The sequence below is a fragment of the Spinacia oleracea genome, chromosome 3, assembly GCF_020520425.1.
Source record: "Spinacia oleracea cultivar Varoflay chromosome 3, BTI_SOV_V1, whole genome shotgun sequence".
NCBI lineage: Eukaryota > Viridiplantae > Streptophyta > Magnoliopsida > Caryophyllales > Amaranthaceae > Spinacia > Spinacia oleracea.
In genome coordinates this window covers 15,678,357-15,698,880 of record NC_079489.1, presented here as the reverse complement: position 1 = coordinate 15,698,880, position 20,524 = coordinate 15,678,357, and the positions used below count along the sequence as shown (strand labels likewise).

The 20,524-nt window shown below is 34.7% G+C and overlaps 1 protein-coding gene and 1 non-coding gene across 2 annotated transcripts; both read right to left on the bottom strand.

The window, feature by feature from the left end:
* Window positions 1-593: 593 nt before the first annotated feature.
* LOC110789098 (uncharacterized) lies at window positions 594-5,391 on the bottom strand. The gene is made up of 9 exons (XM_021993751.2): window positions 5,263-5,391; window positions 5,045-5,113; window positions 4,309-4,473; window positions 4,092-4,154; window positions 2,386-2,452; window positions 2,133-2,233; window positions 1,841-1,885; window positions 1,133-1,609; window positions 594-1,018 (listed from the first exon to the last, which is right to left on the bottom strand). The coding sequence occupies exons 3-9, from the start codon at window positions 4,441-4,443 to the stop codon at window positions 851-853; spliced, it is 1,056 nt and encodes a 351-aa protein (XP_021849443.1). The 5' UTR covers window positions 4,444-4,473; window positions 5,045-5,113; window positions 5,263-5,391; the 3' UTR covers window positions 594-850.
* A 10,754-nt stretch (window positions 5,392-16,145) lies between these two features.
* On the bottom strand, window positions 16,146-16,216 carry TRNAG-GCC (transfer RNA glycine (anticodon GCC)). Its single transcript has one exon. It is a non-coding gene; the product is annotated as a tRNA-Gly (tRNA).
* Window positions 16,217-20,524: the final 4,308 nt, after the last annotated feature.

Below are 20,524 nucleotides of genomic sequence, written 5' to 3'. Positions count from 1 at the left end.
ATAGAACTAAACTAGATTAAATCCCGTGCATGCAGGGATATTTGAAAATTATTATTTAATCATCTTTTTTATATGAAATATTTACCCCTTACATCTATTGCGTAATTAATAAATCTCGAAACTACTCATTTTATCATTTTATCTTATAATATACATTGCCCGTCCTACTAAGTATTATACGAAGCATATATTTTAAATGTTTAATATGATGATTTGACCAAAATATTTGATATGGTTAATATGCTAATTTGACCAAAATATTGAGTAAAAATATTTTCTGCTATTGATATGAAGATTTGACTAAAATATTACCAAAATTGTCTAATAATGTCATATTACATAATCTTATAATTTTTTCCATATATAAACATTTATAAAGAAAAAGGAAAGAAAATAAAAAAGAATAAAGTAGTTTTTTTTTTTTTTTAGGAAATGGTTTTTGGTGGGAAAATTTTACACCAGGAATTGACACGTGTCATTCCTGGTGTCTCTTTTAGTATATAGGAATAGATTATAGATGTTTTATTGCTGTATGCACAGAACAGACGAGCAAAGCGTAAAAGCCAATGAAATATAGTACAGTACATCAGATATGGAGAATGTGGAAAACTGCTAGACCTTTCTTTGCACAGCCAAAATCTATTTACATCTGAAACTCTGATATTGGTATCTAAATGGAGGGTATATTACAGGTAAAATCAGCTCAGCTAACCTTGTAATTCATATTTCTTTATCGCTAAGCAAAAATAATAAAGGAACGATATTTAGAGTACATATTATACAGATACAAACACCCTAAAAGGAAAGGCAAAAAATTTGTAACTCAAATCTCTGTCATTCATGTTGAAATTCATTTGTGGAAAAACTTCCAAATCTCTCTATCAGCCATTTCTTTGACTAAATGAACTCCAAAAATGTTTTCATCCACTATATTTCTCAAATGCCGAGCTCCACTGTTGAAGCCAACGTAATTCCTCTTTGTTGCTAAATATAGTACTCCATAGGGAGGCCTAAGGCACTGGTAAACCAAAACAGTAAAATCATTTCAGTAAACAGCATAAACACAAGAGAAAGTTGGAAACTGTAACAGAAAACTAATAAGAAACATCGATTGTGAATGAACGGGACAAACCTTCTTAATCAGTGCATAGAGTTTCTTCATAGAGGTCGCTGAGAAAGGAATTTCAGTCATTAAAACAACATCGTAACCACCTTCCCCGTGATCTGTCTCACTAGCCCTTTCCCAAGCTCGGCTTCCAGAAAGTTTCCGAGAACGTCTCGGTTTTGTCGAGGACTCTTGCCCAGTTATGCTGCCATCTTGGCTACTACATCCATCATTTAAATCATCCTCTGAAAAACACAAACTCATCCCAGGTGTAGCTTCACAAGCATCATTTCTCACAACTGATAAGACAGTGGGTAGCTCTTCCCAATCCCCGGCATAAAAATGCACAGAGGGAGCTAGAAGTTGCCTAGATGGAGTCACAGGGCCCTCGGGTTGGCGGCTTTGCCTGTCTCGAGCATGCTCCAGATTAGCCAGAACATTGGGAATGGTAGCACATCTAATAGTTTCTGCATTTATGTCTTGAAAATGCACAGTCGAGGCACCCTGCAATTTGTGACAAGACAATTGATGAGGTATAAGAACTATCAAATCCTTTTTGTCCATGAATTAAATTTAGCAAATGCAGATCCACATCTCAATCTTTCTGTTCTCAAATTCTGATCATATTCATGGAATAAAAATTCAATAGAATAACCATTATCTTTAACCTTGTTTCTCAATGACTTGATTGCTTTCAAGCAAGCAAAAAATCACATAGAACGCATATATACGTACCTTCAAGCATGCAAAAATACCAGGAAGCCCATAACTGCAAGAAAGCTGTCACAAGAAAAATAAAACATTGATCAAATTTTGAAATCAAAATTAATTGTGCAAAACAAGTAAAGAGCAAAACAATAACAAGTACTGCTAGTCTTTCTATACTGCTCTCAGTAAGGGACTCAAAACTTTTTTCGGAGAATTTTACTTCTGAATTATTATTTTTCCCAGACCCTCAGATGAAGAAAATAACACTACTACTAGTAATAAAAGTTCAAGCAAACATCTCTGCCCATAATTTTCATACCTCAAGTACCCTTTTTCCCCTGAAGCTTAATTGTCCATCACGGATCTCATGTTTTAGGACGTTTACAAGATCAATAGAACTATCCCAGGGTTTGAGTGATGCTGCACAAAAGAAAAAAACATATTTATTACAATCTGTTCATAAACTTGACCCTTGCACAGGATATATCAAATAATATTGAAATTAAAAAAAGAAGCACGAATTCAGAGTTCAGATTGCATTAGAAATTTGTGACAAACATCAATTCACTTACCATCCATTTTTGAACATATCGTTTCAAGCCCACTGAAACCAACTATATCTGCAACATTAATCTTTCCCTGCGATACAATAACAACTCATCAGTTCCATTGATCTGGGATACAAGGGTTAAGACGTACTACGTAGGAGACACACTGAAGCATTATAACAAAGATGGACATACTGGAGCGTTATAACCTAAAACTCCCTTCAAAGCATCTTTGCCATCAGTTTTTCAAAGCCTCAACTTGAAAATAAGCCCGGCCAAGATAGACACAGATTATGCAGTATGGATAGGGAGAAGTGGTAATTTGCATGAGGGCGTTTAGAGTGTTAGAAAAATAGGTATAGTAAATGGAAAAAACTGTATTTATCTGAGAATAGACATATGAGAATCGTGGCAGTGAATGACTGAAGGCATATTGTTGTGAACTAGTCTTATTTGAAATATTTAGCTGACTTCAAACGGCATAAAAGAAATAAGACTAAATGGTTGAAATAGAGAAGTTTGGTTGTATCAAATACTTCGTATGTGTATTTCTTATTTAACTTAGACATAAATCACGAGCAAGGGCAGAGCTGGAGAGGATAGTAATACAGAACCCTCATTTAAATCTGGTTAGTTGAATGTCATTAATCAGAAGAGGCAATGGTGCTGGCCAGCTGGGTGCATACAGTGATTTATATGTTAGTATGTATTTTCATCCATAAACCAGTTTTGCAAATTTACAATGACTGGGGAATAAAGTTGGGATTTGTTCTTCAAATTGCATTGCCAACCCCCACCAAACACCTCGACGTAAATCCGGAATTAAGTTGTTGGGCAAGATCAATATTCTCAGATTCTCTAAACTAGACCTCCTCCAAACTCATCAACCAGGGTAGATCACCCAACTATGTGGATACTAGATGATATTGATATTTGCCTTACAAATTTTCAACGTTTATCAAACACTGCACTGCAAAATTCCTCCTGTATGTTTGATGTCTGATCCACTAGTTGATTCATGGATTCTATAGGGCCTAAGCAGCACATATATACTCCAAATAACCTTAACTTATCTTGCGACAAAGTTGTCCCTCCTTCCATTAAATCCCCCATCATTGGTCAATGCCTCCTCAGCTTTATTATGCTAATTAACCACTAGTATACTCTTCAATGATAATACAATCATATATACTGTTTGCTACTTAGATCACCCAGCCAAATTTCCTTCATTTATATAGTTTTTCGCTAGCCTTTTTTCCTTATAAGCAAGCCATTCCAATGAACCTGATGTTTCAACCCTCAAAAGCAACCACAGATTCTCTTCTATAAAGTGGGCAGTACATGTTACTAGATCAAAATTTTGTCGCAACGATGAATATTAACCAATACATTTTTTCCTTCTCAACAAATTTAAATTGTCAATCTTATGTTTTCCTAAGCAGTCCTTCTTCTTACTAATTAAGTAGATAGTCAGTCAAAGGGATTTTCAATCAAGGTTCAACAAAAAACACCTCCCTGTGATAAGTCTGCAGGAACTCAGCACTCCTCAACTCCACAAACTGGAAACCTCACTTGAGGCATCGGGTTAATTTTATGGTAAGGTGATGCTATGGGATAAATGTACTACTATAACCAATATAGTTAACTATAAAGCTATGTTTTTGTAAGGAAACCAAAAATGTAATTTTAACAGAAGATAAACATTGAAAACAAGTGTCCCCAAAAAAAACCTTGAATGGAAGGAGTCTTTGCCCATCAGCATTTTCTCCTTCACACTTGGACGTTTGTACCACCTGATGATAGAAGATAACCAGTGAGTCATGATAATGCTCAAACCCTTTCAAAAGAGATGCATTCAAATAACCATCAACACTTCTATGATCAATTAAAGCAAGCAACACAAAATACTAAGTGGCTTACACCGAGTTTTTTTAACATAATACTTACTTTTGAGGGTAGAATTTCAACAGCAGGCGGCGTAAAATTTGTATCTCTATCTGAAACAGCAGAGATGCTGGGACTTCCCCGGTCATGGGGCGACAATCCTGGTAAACACTGTGCCAACAACGACGGGGCACGCATGATGATTGATCCCTAAACTCTTGACAAATTCTGTAAACAGCAGAAACAGTCAACCCTACATTTTTATATGAATTATATCCTTGATTGTATAAATAACAACATATACCCTAATCACAAGTACAATGATAACTCTAATTCCAATACTCAAATATCAAGTGAGACTATTTGGACCGTTAAAACATACTACTATGACTTGAAATTCAGCATGTCTCTAATAAATATATCTCCCACAAAACACAAATTGGAAACTACAACTAATCAATTCTGCAAATGAAGCAAAACAAAAGTGCAACTGGACATGAACAATCACAAATTGAGAAATCAATACTAATTGAAATCTTCATCAAATCTAATATTTCCCCATTTTGTTGTGATCATGATAAACCAAATTCAATAAATCATACAACAATTAAGAAAAAACCCAATATAATTCGATACAAATAAACAATAATTGTGCAAAAATAACAACTACCCAACCACTAACCACTAACCACAAACCCCACTTTACCAATCACAGTTTCAAAGCATACCCATGAGAAATTACACAGAAAAAACAAGCAAAATTGAAGCAGAAATGTAAAATCATAAGTTGGGAACTCACCAATTAGCTAAATTTTGACAAAGAAGAACAGGAAATGAGTCTTGAAATCTGAAAAATCTGTGCTTAAAACTGAAATGTGAGGTGGGGGTAAGTTACATGGAAATGAGATCGGGTCTGTGACCAGAAAAAAAGGGGGCGAAGAAAAAAGGGAAATAAATGAAAAGTCAAAAAGGTTGGAGAAGAAAATAAATAAAGGCAAAGGTAGAAGGTAAGCTTACAGAGTGGAGCAAGAGAGAGGGAAGAGAGAAAGACAGAGAGAAGCTTCGATTCAGAGTTCCTACTTCCTAGATAGTTTGGCAACACCCCCGTAATTCACCCTTTTATTTTGCTGATTATATCAAGCCTGGACGTGCGCTTAATTATATTCATCAGTACGGTCTAGGTGTTAATGTCCCCTCCATCCGAATTAATTACGGAGTACTCCTTTCTTTTTTTTCAATTTTTTATTTTGTTTATGTTTTCTTCATATTTTAAATCTTACAACTTTTTGTAATATTACAAAAAAAGATAGTTATACTGATTTTTATTTGATTCTTCCCAACAAATGATGTAAAATATCAAATTTTATAACGAGTACGAAATTAAAGATATTGACAGTAAAAAATGTGTAAAGTCAAAACAGAAAGATCAATATGAGGAAGTATCCCGTTGTAATACATTTCCGACCTCTATATATACACCATGCGGGTAACGATTTGACTTTGTCATATTTTACTTTAGCTATATTCGCTAAGTTACACTTAACGAAAAACATAATCATGTGAATTTTGTTAAATTTGTCTCAAATTGTCAAATGATACATGTATCTATACTAAAATAACTAAAATGCCCTTGCTTTTTTGTACTCTCTTAACATAGTTCTTTGAAATTTGAAATATACTATCTATACTAATATATTAAAAGAAGTTTCTAAAAAAGGATGTCATGTCATGTGACGCTCTTTTCCTTCAATAGATTCAATCCCAAAACCTCATGTTGATTTAAAATCTGTTGTGAAAGAGAAATTAATGACTTATCCACTCGGCTATATCATGTTACATGTTATCTTTTGCAAACGAATAATAGTAAATAGCAATAAAATAAAGAAAAATTATTTTAACAAAAACATATTGGTTATTTGTGCAGAATAGATAGTTACAATTATCCAAGTAATGACTCGAGACATCACCCGAAGCCAAATAATTAGGTAAAAAAAAAAGAAAAAAAAAAGAGGGTATTGATGAGTCCCGTCCGACAATTAAGACTTAAATGGGGAAGAAAGGTCTACAAAATAATCGAGTAGTAGTAATGATTGTGTACGTGTTACATAGATGGAGATTAACAATTGGTTAGATACATATATTATCATATTCATTCAATATACTGACATATATTACGGAGTACTTGGTATTTTATTCATTGAATCCAACCTTTTACTATTATTATTATTATTATTGACGTGAGTATATTATATGGTTAGTGGGACTAATAGTATAGCATAGTACAATACGGAGTAGTTAGTTGTTTAAAGAATGGTAGTATCTGCATGAATTGAGAGTGAAACCAGGAACAGGAGCTGCGGACTGCGGTAGGTTGTTGGGTGGATGAGTCTGTCACTTTGTCATTACCACTCACCAAGAGCTGCCCACTTTGGACTTTTTAGGTGCATGCAAATGCAATTATCTTTACTACTATTGTATTTTCATACTGGCACGTTTTGCCGAGTATTCCGTAACCTCAACTCGGGGTGGCAATTCGGGTCAATGGGTCAGGTTCGGGTTTGGGTTTGATTTCGGGTCTATTTCGGGTTGTGTAAAAAAAAATACCAGAAACGTTGTAAAACTTAATATTACTACAAAATATGACAAATGGGTCATCGGGTCGATTTCAGGTCATTCGGGTTCGGTTCAGGTTAGGTTCGGGTTTCTCTCAGTAACTTCAGGTCGGGTTCGAGTCGGGTTATCAGGTCGGGTTAGGGATTGCCATCCCTAAAGTCCTCAACACCCGAACTTTTAGTAGCTCGTAATAAGACTTATTTGTGTATTATTATATAATTCAGCCGTTTTTTAAATATTGCACCATTTAAATCGACTTTACGATGTTCACACTACCAACATGTCATATTTGATCATATTTTGTGATTTTTACGTAAGAAAATTTAACGAATCTTTACTATTTCATCATCTTTGTGATTCACTCACCAAGAGCTAGCCGCACAGGTTGGACTTTAGTAGTGCATAAATTTTTACGTACTATTTTCATACTAGTTCATGCATTTTACCCGTATTATATTAATCCCAGTTCCGACACAAGACAAAATTAGGGGATCACAATTGTACTCATACAATCTTTGTCTTTTAATGTTATCGTTTGCAATTTTAGGTGTTAGGGTTTATGATTAATTGATTATACATGTACCGGCCATATATTGAATTATACCAATTTTTGGGAAAATTATAAGTCAAATACTGTAATGTGTAAGTAGTGAAAATCACATGGCGCAACTGTAAATTTTGAGAATTTTCTGTAAGTAGTGAAAATTTTGAGAGATTCTATATTTGTTTTATTACTTTTTATGCATTTCAACAAGTGCATGTTAAAAAGCGGGTTCAACAAAATTATCTGAAACGTAGAAACTCGATCATATATCCAGTTTATAGAATAGGGTATCCAAACAAATATGGGTACCAGATCAGATGCTGATACTTGATACGAAAATTTGAACATCGAGTACGGTTACAAATATAATTCTAACAACAACAAGTAACGGGCCCTGATAAGCTTTTTCTTCTTTTTTCCATCTTAAATATTTTTGTCAAAATCTAGCTTAGACTTCTAAATAATATTTCGTACTAATCATTTTATAATTTGAATGAATGGTAATTTCCTATTATTTTCTTATTAACAATTGACAAATCTGAATTTATTTTACATAATGAAAAAAATTCTTTTTTATAAATTACTATAGAACGAAAAAATAAACAAATTATTGAGGATGAATATCTATCATCTATCTATTGTATTATAGTAAAACAGACACCAAGAATGACAAATATCACACAAAATTTTGTGCTAAAACCCCCTTTCCCAAAAGTACACTTAATTCTTGATCCTCTCATTTTGTATACTCGTACATTGTTTATGTATGGGAAAAGATTATAAGATTATAATATATCAGTATTAGACGATTTTGTAATATTTTAGTCAAATATTCATACTCTCTCCTTTCTTGTTTATTAGTCCCCTTTTCGTATTGAGATATTTTTTCATTATCCCCTTTTATCCTTATATTACAAGTGTAATTACCTTTTCGTCGCAAATTAATATGCAAATAGTCCCTTTATTTTCTAATTTAACAACATTAAACACTCCACCTACCCCTATTTTCTTATTTTTTTTTTCTCCCTCCTATCCACATGGACGAGATTCTTTGGAGATTCACATGCAAGATGTCCTTTTGGTGGATTGTTCAATATTCCATAAGAGACTAATAAACAAGAACGAAGGGAACATCAATAATAGAAATATATTTAATCAACATTTTGGCCGGTCAAATTAACATGTTAAGCGTATCGAATATTTTGGTCAAATGATCATATTAAACATATAAAATATATTAGATGGTTAAATGGGTACGTTCAAGATTTATTAATTTCGCATTAGTTATAAGGAATGAATTAATATTTTATAAAAAAGATGGTCAAATAATAATTTTCGAATATCCGTGCATGCACGAGACCTTATATAGTTTATTAATATTCGTGTGTTGCAAGGGACCAACCTAGTGTGTTTATAAACACATACTCCCACCGTTTTGAAATAAAGGGGATAATTTACTTTTTCAAGCTTTGACAATGTAAATATTTGGACATTAATGTCTCTAATTTTAATGTTAGTCAAATTAAAATTTGTAAATAAGATCAAAAGTGAACGTGTCTATAACCGTTAGCCGTATTTCAGTCCTCCACCTTTAATATTACCGCGGTCACCTTTAATTGAATTTTTGGAATATTACCTTGAGAAAAGTAAATTGACGCTCTTCATAAAAGTTGAAGAACAAGGCGTGACCTACGCAATTTCGCCTAATCTTCACCAATTGAAGAACGAATTGTCTACAATCAAGGTACTTTCATGATGATGTTATCCTTCGCAATTTGTGCTAGGGTTTATGATTATACACCGACAATAAATTGTACCAATTTTGTGAATTATCTTCCTGAAATTTTTTGTTGAACAATCTAATACTCGAAATCAAACTTGTTTGACAATTTAATACTCAAAATCTATCTTAATTTTTGTGAATTTTGTTTCTTATTTTGGATTATGATTGATTTATTGTCGGATTTTTATTTGGTGATTTTTGTTTGCCAATGTATGATTATATGTGGAGGACTGTAGAGAATCCAGACTTGAATTGTGCATTTCTGTTGTTTGAAAAATTGCTTAATGTTTCAATTTTTCTATAATTTGTACTTATGGGGTATCCAAACAGAGCAGTAACCATGTTCTAGCATGCTATGAATTCTGGTCATTGATTAATGTTGCTGGTTTAACTATTGATTTAGTGGAACCCTAAAATGTGGATCTTGATCTGCATCCATGTTCCGTTTCGGGTTTGAGTGAATAAGAGTAGTTGTGCTAGTTAGCTAAGAGAGACTGAATGGTAGTATGGTACACCATTTTGCTTAAGGATGGAGTGCCTATATTTGCTTCAGTTTATGACTTGTGAGTGTGTAATGATCTAGGGGGAGATGGTAGTCTGAATTGGGTACTCGTGTTGGATATAGTTACGTGTCCAAGTGTATGACTTGCCTATTTGAATAAATTTTTAATGATTTTGGCCCACAATGATTTTTCAAAGGGTCCTTACCCATGTTCGGAATGTTGAGGGTACGTGAGGCGAAATGGAAAAAGTATATAAGGGCAAAAGGAGATAAGAAGTGGTGCCATAGGCTTGTTTTCCCTCTTAACACAATAGATTAAAAAGAACAATTATGTGAAAGAACAAAAAACTTCTAGGAAGATATTAGCCACTCCCTAACAAAGAAGACTTATCATTGTGTTATGTGAGCGTGTGAGGTGCTGAACTTTATACCTTGACAGTTTCTCGGGTTGTAAGATATGCTATAAGTCTGAAAGGGAGTCATGTTATCATGACTGTTTCCATGAAATTCTGTTGGAAAAAAGAAAGAATAACTGATTAACTGTCATCTACCCTTGAGCAAACATGTTTTGTGGGATCTTTCGTAGCTTCCTTTTTCAAGTTCTAATCTTCAAGTTTATGATACATCCTAAATTGGCCTCAATTGTTCACTTGCTGTTGTGCTATTGTCTTTGTTGCAATAATAGTAGCTAGGGAATTTTGTATAACTATGACAATCTTTAGCCTATTAGCTCAGCATGGCAGAGCGTTGTGTAGCATTTAGCAACACAAAGAAGTAGGTTCAACTCCTACATTGGCTATTTATTTTGCAATGATGATCTATGTGTTTTGTTGAATGAAGTTTACTGAAGGAAGGATTTTTTTTTACACATTAATGAGGAGGTTTAGGTGGACTAGATAAGGTCTGAGATTGAAAACACCAAGCTCCTTTTCCTCAAACATTTTCTTCTTTTTTTTTTTTCTGTTTTTTCTCCAAATTTTATTGGTACTCAGTCCAAGAAAACATCAGAGTTAGTACATCAGTATCTGAAAAAAACACACTTTTTTTTCTCTCTGTTCTGATCCTCGCGCAACTATATGTATGCTGAGGCCTGAACGTAGCAAACAACACTGCAAAATTAAAAGGACAAATTGAAAATATGGCAGCAAGAACCCAAGCCATTTCATGAACTAACCAAAGCTTCACTTCCATTTGCGAAAACAAGGCATCTTCAACCTCTCATGCATTCTTCAAGTGAGAAACCCTCGTCCTCAAACTCCATATCAACGCCTTCGTGCCCATCGAACTCTCCAAGGCCTACTAGGGTCTCAATTGGAAGATTTTCTGAAGCTAGTTCATTACTAGGAAACATCTTGTTCATACCGATAATAGTTACCAATCTTATGAACTCTTCTAATGATCTACCAACATTTGGAGGCATAACCCTTTTCTTTTTCCCATGAATTCCATGCTTAAGTAACACATTTGAGGATTTAAACATGGATCTCTTTTTCCTAGGGACAACAACCATCAAACTGTTACCCCCAGTAGCAGTATTCGTCTTCTGGGAGATGGATTTAAATTTGAAACTTTTTGAAGCGCCTAAACCAGATTTTGTGTTGGACACTGCCTTAGACTTTATCTTCTTAGGATAGAATTTCAGTCTGACAGAACTTGAAATCGCAAAACCGCCTTTTGGTGAGCCGGTATTAGTGATTAGTTGTGTACTTTTTCGAGGTGAAATGTTGAAAGAATCCCATGTGACATCCCAATCGACAGTTTTCTGATTAGTTGGCCAAAAAAGTGGACCATCAGAGTCCATCTCATCGCCCCAATCATCAGTACATTCTGAGAGATCAAAGTCAGAAGAATTACTACCCTTCTTTAAGGATTCTTTTGGTGTTTCTTTTGGTGATATGCCTTCCATATCGTTCTCAAGTATTGGTGGGACCCTTCTCTTGAAACGACTGGCTCGTTTACCAATCTTCGAGCATCTTTTCCCCCTTGTGGCACCAGAAGCAGCAGCATTCTTTCGACATCCCTTCTTAAATTCAATAATCTTCGATGCACTTAAACCTGACATGAAAACAATCCGTTTTCCATTCCTACCATGAAGCCGGAGTCTGATAGAGTCAGGAGTACCACAGCTGTCTTCTTCTGATTTGAGCCTTATATTGTATACCCCTTTGCGAGGTGAAACTGAAAAAGAATCCAAGTCTTTTTTATCCCAGTCACAATCCACCCCAAAAGGCCAAAATATAGGATCATCAGAATCAACCTCCCAATCCATGGAATCAGACAAGAGGTCTGAAGACCACTCACTCTGAGAAGTACTCTCCTGTGTTGTAGATTTGGCAGATGTTGTAACTCCAACATCAGAAGAATAAGAATCCCAGTTGATCTCAAAATTGGGACTAGGGAAGTTCGACTCCAACTCATCCACTCGTGAGTCCACATCTGAAATGAACTTGGAATCTTCCTCATTCAGATTGATCAAAGACACCCAAACACCCGTTCTATCCATATTCCAGAATGAGGAGTTGTTGCTGGTGCTCAAAGCAAGTGAAGAAGAACAAGAAGAGTCGATGCTTTGAGAACGTGCATGAGATGATCCATTCACCTCATGCACAACCTCTTTCTTCTCTAATCCCCCTGATAAATTAGCCTCACATATAGCCTTTGAACCATCAAAAGCATCAGGTGTCCTTGACGATCTAGGAAGAAAAGAGAGTACCCATTCATCAAGACATGGATCAAGAGCACTCATGAAGAGACCAAACTCTTGAGGAGACATGCTTCCTGAGGATAACCACACACAATCATCAGGATTGACCTTCCCTCCGTTGTCGATCTGTTTATCCAGATATGCATCAATATCCTCTTCCAATTTAATGGAATTCAGAATTTCCTTTCGCCTTTTACAGATAGGACCTAACTCCTTGATTCTTGACTTGATCAAAGAATTGCTCCTTTTGCTTTTCTCAGAAGTAGTAGTACTCATACTCATGGTCCTCTGTTCCTTCTTTGTTGAAGAATGGGAAAGGGAAGATAACGAACTAGCCTTTCGAATCAGTTTCTCCTTAGGGAGCTCATTATTGTTATCCTTTTGAGAACTCGTGTTTTGTTTTCCCCTTCTTGTGGAAGGAGAAGAAGGGGAAGAACGAGAGTTTTCTCTTGGAGCAAGTTTCCCTTTAAGGATTTCATGATTGTCCTTTAAACAACTCCCATTTTGTTTCTCCTTCTTAGAGGGAGTAGAAGGGGAAGATGACGAGCTCGTTCTTCTAACAAGTTTCCTCTTAGGAGGTTCATGATTATCTTTTTCAGAACTCCGACTCTGTTTCACCTTCCTCGAAGAAGTACTTGAGGAAGAGGATGAGCCTGCTCTCTCAATAACTACCATAATATTTTTGTTTTGTTTTTTTGTTTTTGTTTTCACTTCTAATCTATTTTTTTTTGTTTTCCTCTTCTTTTTTTTGTTTATTGTTCTGAATAAAACCAGTAATAACAGAACTCAAACCAACAGAGAAATAACCTGACTTTTTTTTTTGTATCAGCAAATTTCACCAACAAACAGCAGCAGCAGCAGCAGCATTAACGCCCCTTCGATTGCACCATCAATCGACCTACGGATTTTCCCTTTCCAAAAATAAACATATCTGCCAAGATTTTGTTTTGTTTGATCACTGCATCATACCGGATTCTCAAGAAATATAAATGTAAAATGAAGATCAGCTTGGATATTGTGTTGAATAATACAGAGAATCAACAATACAATTTCTTAAATTTTTGAACTTTTTTTTTGGGTTTTTTGTTTTTTTGGGTGGGTTTTAGATGTTTTTAGTGGTAGGTAAATAATTTCATTTTTTGGAGCCACAAAGAAGGGACGCTCAGATCTGAACACCAGCTGCATTATGCTTATTAATACACCAAAATTTCGAGTTCGAAAAACATTAATTGACTTGTTATAATCTGATAATATAAAGATTAGAAACGATCAAAGTATAGTATGTGTCACTTTAACCTCTAAAGTCCAAAACAAAGAGCTTTCAAAAACATCAAAATATAACAATATTTTCCAGAAGATTGAGTTGGTCAACATTGAGAATTTTCAGCAATGTTGAACAATATTCAGGAGACATGACAATTTGTTAGTGGGAAAGAATAAACTTTGAACTTTTTAAGTAATATATTATTTGATCTCAAATTAATAATTGAATAAATTATGATAGAATGATCTGAACTTAATACTTTAATTAATTATGTGTCATTATCTAACATTATAATTCTTTGCAATAACTATCACTTTTAACAAAAGCTATTCAGTTTGTCTTTAGAACACCTAATGACCTAATACATTCTTAAGTACGTATTATCCTACTTAATCCCCGCACGCCGACCTCTCCCGTGCAAAATTAATAACAAAAATTAACTAATTAAACAATATATTTCGAATATATTTTTATTAATAAATAAATAAATAAAAGAACAAGGAAGCTAATATGCCCTATAAAATCCATTGAGCACTAAAACATGGAAGCCATGATCTATGAACACATAAACAAACAAACAAAAGAAATTACCCAAAAGAAAGAAAAAAAACATGGAGGTCATGATTTAGGAAAAGTTCATACTTTACATGGCCAGAATGAAGGGTAATTGTCAATTAAAAAAGAACGGAGAAAGTATTACTCTCTTCGTTTTTCTAAGTTTATTCATGTGAGGTCAAACTTAATTCTTTTTTAATATGTGTCTTTATTTATGTACTCCGTATAAGACAAAAATATCATGAGATGTTTTATTAGATTGGTTACATTATATGGCCGGAGTCCTCTCTATGTTCTTTTTTTTTGTTTGGTCACAATTGTTGTACATATATACATGAAATTAAGAGAGTAGGGGAGAGAAGAAAATCATGTAAGAAAAAAGTAGGAGAGAGTGAAACAAGTAGGGTTTGTGTAATAAACAAATAGGGAGAAAATGTTGCAGGTGGAGTTTGTGCGGTTGACCAAGGGTAACACTTTGTCAAGACATAAAGCACGGTGTAAAAAAAAGCCCGAAAAGCATAGTGTAACTATAAAAAGGGAGATGAAGATAGAAGGTCCTTATAAAGATCATTTCTAACAAAAAGTCCTAACATTTAACATTACTATATCTCCTTGTTAAATATAATTCCAATCCATTTCCTTTCCTAGATTCACACCAAACACGCATCTCAATTGACAACAATGAAAACTGACCTGATTCAATTCAATGATACAGTAATATAATATTTAAAGTTAAAGAGAAAATACTTATACTCTTTAACTTTTGGAGTCGATAATGACATTGGTTGATGATGACATACTAGTGAATGGTTCCATTTCCATCTGGGCAATAACAAGAAAACTCATCTTTTGAAGATGCAGACTCCGGTGATGATGCAACCTCTGATGATTCGGCCTGAGCAAGAATACATTCATCTTAGGGTAGTAAGTCATCATCAATTGCAACATCATGACACCTGAGCATGAATTGTGGGACCCCACAGTACGTAGGCCTATCATCTGACCAAGTCAAGGTTAGAAACTCAATTACTTTCAAGGGCGGGGCACATAAATACATAATTATGGCGCAGGTCGTTGTAGCTCCAATATTGACCATCTATTACTATATACTAAAAGAGACACCAGGAATGACACATGTCACCTCCTGGTGCAATTTTTTCCCGCCAAAAGCCTATTTCCTAAAATATATCTAATTTATTTATTTAGTTTTTAACAGTTTTTATAAATGATTTATGTATGGAAACAAAATATTGGCTTACTAAATAAGACAATAATAAATACCACATAATAACTTGCTTAACATTATATTGAAATATTTCTGTCAAATCGGTATATCAATAATAGAAAATACATTTAGTCAATATTTTGATTAAATTAGCATATTATGCATATAAAATATGTAATACGTTAAGTTTCACATCAGATGATTAAATATGAATATGTTCAAGATTTATTAATTATGCATTATGTTTAAGAGAAGAAATATTTTATAAAAAAATATGGTCAAACAATAATTTTAAAATATTCATGCATGCACGGGACATAATCTAGTTTGTCTAATATAAGTGCGTTCAATTAACATTATGTCACACCATTATATTTTAGCTCGTATAATTAATAGTTTTATAATATATTAGGGGCAAAATCCGATTAATTTGATGGAAGATCCTCCCTTACAAAAGCACTAAAGTCCACCACTTTTGTACGACAACTTTTCCACATAAATTTGCTGAATTTGCTAACGTATTTATCGAAGTACAAATTTCCAAAATTATATACTACGTACTCCACTTAAAAGTTTCCAGATAAACGTTTTAAAAAAAAGTAGAATTAATCAAGCTCAGCGTACACAGTTACTCATCTGAAGGAAGATGATATGTGGCGGACCCAATCTGCCACAGTGAACGCAAACTCTCATCATTGCGTGATTCAATTTGCACCAGCCGGGAATCGAACCCGGGTCTGTACCGTGGCAGGGTACTATTCTACCACTAGACCACTGGTGCTTGGTTGTCATCTTGCAATGATATATATTAACATACTATATCAATAGTTCCCCTCAAAAAAAAATATAACAATTCTATTTTACGTTTTGTAGTTTGTATTAAGGTCAGTAGACTAATGGTTTCTTCTGCTCATGATCTTGCCTCACAGGTGAGAAAAGGGTTGATATAATAAGTTTATTTGTGTGGCTGTCAAAAAAAAAAAAAAAAAAATAGAAAAAAAAAAAAAAACTCTTCCCTGTTGCAATTCGTAATTGGAATGATTACTGTGTTATTTCCATGATTAATTTGAAAACTCATTAGTGTATGTTTCATACTTCTTCCGTTCCACAATAGATGCATCGTTTCTCATTTGCGCATTATTCATCAATCAACTTTGACAATCATTTTTTCACTTTCGTGTAAGAAAAAACATAGTCAAGTGAGATCTCGTTAAATTCGTATTAATGCAAGGATTCCAAATATCAACTTTTTATTATTTTTACTTATACTCACTTAGATATATTAATGTTCAAAGAAGTGTGTTGTTTTTGGCTTTGCTAGTCCTCTTGTCAAAAAAAAAAAAAAAAAAAAGTGTGTTGGCATGCGTGCAAATAAAAATGATGCATCCTTTGCGGAATGGAGGAAATACATTTTTTTTAACATGCAGATTAATCATTTTATAAGAATTAGAAATGAAAATCGAAAATAACATTTGAGTAAAAAATTAACAAAACAAATACTTATTAAGGAAAAAAAATTCAAAACATACTCTGTAAAAGAAATTTCGAATGAACAACTCTTTAAAGAAAATAAATAAATAAAAAAACTGTAAACTCCTAGTTGGACACTCATGCCTCAACCACTGCAGCAGGACATATTACTACAGAGTATATACTTAGAAGTTAGGAATTTCCTGAGTTTAATAGAGGACGAAGTCTATTTGGTCTCCCAAAAGGTCTTGCGCGCATAAGGTGTACAATAAATTTATCATACACCAAGATAACTTTTATCCATTTATTTGTAACTTTAACCTAGTTTTGATTAACTTTTATATTAGTAAAAAAAAAGTTGATAGATAAACATTTTAAAGGGTTAAATGATTAATATTATACATTATTAGTGATTTTGAAGAAATAAGTTTTACTAAAATAAAAAAAATTATCACTAAAAAATAGATAACTTTTACCTATATAAGCTTAACTTTTAAGCATTTTGAATTAACTTTTACTTCGGTGTACAATATTTATTGTACACCCCTTGTAAACAAGAATTTGTGTTGGCCTCCATAGAGGTTCACCAAATTCTTAAATGGATCTGGTCCATACTAAATTTATTGTGGACTATGTCTAAATAATTTCAAAAACATGTGCATAATTTATTTTGGCATGTTAATGGTTTATTGTGAAAAAAATATCAAATTGGTGCTTAAATAATGTGATATTAACTCACAATTCGCTTTCGAAATCATAGGATTACTATGATTGAAAAAATAATTACTATGTCTAAGAATTTTGATGTTTAATTTATTATAGTCACTACATGACAAATATATTTGATTAACTCTAAAACTTGATTTACTCTTATTAACGTATTCAAGCATATATATATATATATATATATTTTACAGAAGTACTGGACTCCTATTACTACTCTAATCAGGTGCTGCTAAGAGTCCTAGATATACCACACTCCTAGGTGCATTGATATTCTAATAATCCTACGTATATCACAATTCAATGTTTCGTAATATGCGTATAATGTATCCTAACATCCCCCTCAAGATGGAGCATGTAGATTTCGGATGCCCATCTTGCCGAGAAAAAATTCAAACTGCGCCTTTCCCAATGCTTTTGTAAAAATGTCTGCCAATTGCACTTTTGTTGACACATACGATGGACAAATAATACCGTCCTTAATTGCATCTCGTATGAAGTAACAGTCTGCTTCAATGTGCTTTGTCCTCTCATGAAACACCGAATTCTGTGCAATGTCAAGTGCAGACTGACTATCACAGAACACACTCATACCTTGTTTGAGCTCAACACCCAGATCCCCAAGAAGTTGTTTTAACCACTTTTTAACTCACAAGTCAATGCCGCCATCGAACGGTATTCTGCCTCTGCCGAGGAACGCGATACTGTATGTTGTTTCTTAGTTTTCCAGGACACCGGGGATAGACCAAGTAGTACAAACCATCCAGTTAACGAACGTCGAGTCAATGGACAACTAGCCCTGTCCGAGTCACACCACCCCTCTAATCGTAATGCACTGTCAGAACGTAAAAGAATGCCTTGACCCGGACACTTTTTCAAATATCGCACTACCCTTAAAGCTGCTTCCCAGTGTTCCTCTTTCGGTGCCTGCATAAATTGTGATAAAATGTGAAATGAATATGCCAAATCTGGTCTAGTGACTGCCAAGTAAATCAGACGCCCTATCAGACGCCTATATTTCTCCCCATCATCAAGCTCCTTCCCTTCTGCAAGAGCTAATTTGTGATTCTGCTCCATTGGAAAGTCTGCAGGCTTTGCACCTAATAAACCTGTTTCTGAAATAATATCCAGAGCGTATTTCCTCTGACAGACATAAAAACCGCTTTTGCTACGGGCAACCTCTAGTCCTAGAAAGTATTTCAGATGACCCAGATCCTTCATTTTAAAGCATTGACTCAAATATGCTTTAAAACTATTTATTGCAAATACATTGTTTCCTGCAATAATCATATCATCGACATACACTAGAACACTTAATTGCATTTCTCCCTTCGCAAGAGTGAACAATGAATAATCTGAATATGATTGTTTAAATCCATACTTCTTTAGAGCGGTAGATAAATTTTCAAACCAACACCGGGGTGCCTGTTTCAGTCCATACAATGATTTTTTCATCCTGCAGACCATGTCAGTATTATTTTTATGAAAACCAGGTGGTATTTTCATATAGATTTCCTCCTCTAAATCACCATGTAAGAAAGCGTTATGAACATCCATTTGATAGACGTCCCAATTTTTTACTGCCGCCACTGCCAAAAAAATGCGTACCGTTGACATTTTAGCTACTGGGGCAAATATTTCATTACAATCTGTACCTTCAACTTGATGGTTTCCTAAGCAGACAAATCGTGCTTTATTCCGGATCAAATTTCCATCCTCATCTCTTTTCTCCGTATACACCCACTTACTCCCAAGTGCTTTCTTTCCCGGAGGTAGTTTCTCTAGGATCCACGTCCCTTGTCCTTCAAGTGCGTCTATTTCTGCAGCCATAGCCTCTCTCCATGTTTCATGTTTCATTGCCTCTTTAAAAGATTTCGGAGCTTTTCCTTCTGTAATAGCTGCAATAAAATTTCTATGTTTTGCAGAAAATCTTTCATTATTAACAAAGTATGTTATAGGACAAGGAGTACCTGAGGAGGACGATGTCGTGAGGGAACTTATCGATGGACTTATATTTTTCCGTATGGTATGTGTCTTACAGTCTCGTAGCTTAATAGAGGGATATTTTACTCGCTTCCCTCGGCCTAGCTCCTCCTCATTACTTGTGCCTGCTGTCTGACTTCCTGTGCCAACTGTTGGAGTATGTTTTGCAATGTCAGAACTGACTGTCATATGAGGCATAGCTGCATTGGTCGAAGACTCTGCTGCTGTTTGCCCTGGCTGATTCGCAGCCTGCAGTGCCTTGTTACTGTGATGCAGAGCCTCGGGCAGCGCCTCGGGGGTGGGCTGCAGCGCCTCGTGTGTAGGCTACAGCGCCTCGTGCATAGGCTGCAGCGCCTCATGTGCGTCTTGCCTTAGCTCGCCCAATGTGGTCACTGATGCTTCCCCAGAAGCAGCCAATGCATCACTAGAGACAGGCTGCTGCCCCAGATGAGTGACACCCCCATAATTCTCACCTAATGGTGCATCTGCATCACTGTCATACAAAATAATATGCTCCCCAACCTCACTAATTCCAGCTTCAACAGTATGCAAAGTCTCATCATATGGAAAGACATTTTCATGAAACTTAACATCCCGGGATACAAAAAATTCTCGAGTTTCTAAATCAAACAATTGCCACCCCTTTTTGCCAAACGGGTAACCAATAAGAATACATCTCCGACTACGTGAATCAAATTTATCACCTTTACTACGTTGATTATGTGCATAACAAAGACACCCAAAAACACGAATTAAATCATACGACGGAACTTTTCCAAATAACATTTCATATGGAGATTTATTATCAAGCAACGGAGTAGGCGTTCTATTGATCAAATAACATGTCGATAAAATACATTCCCCCCAAAATTTCTTTGGTAATTTTGCTTGAAAACGTATTGCCCGTGCCACA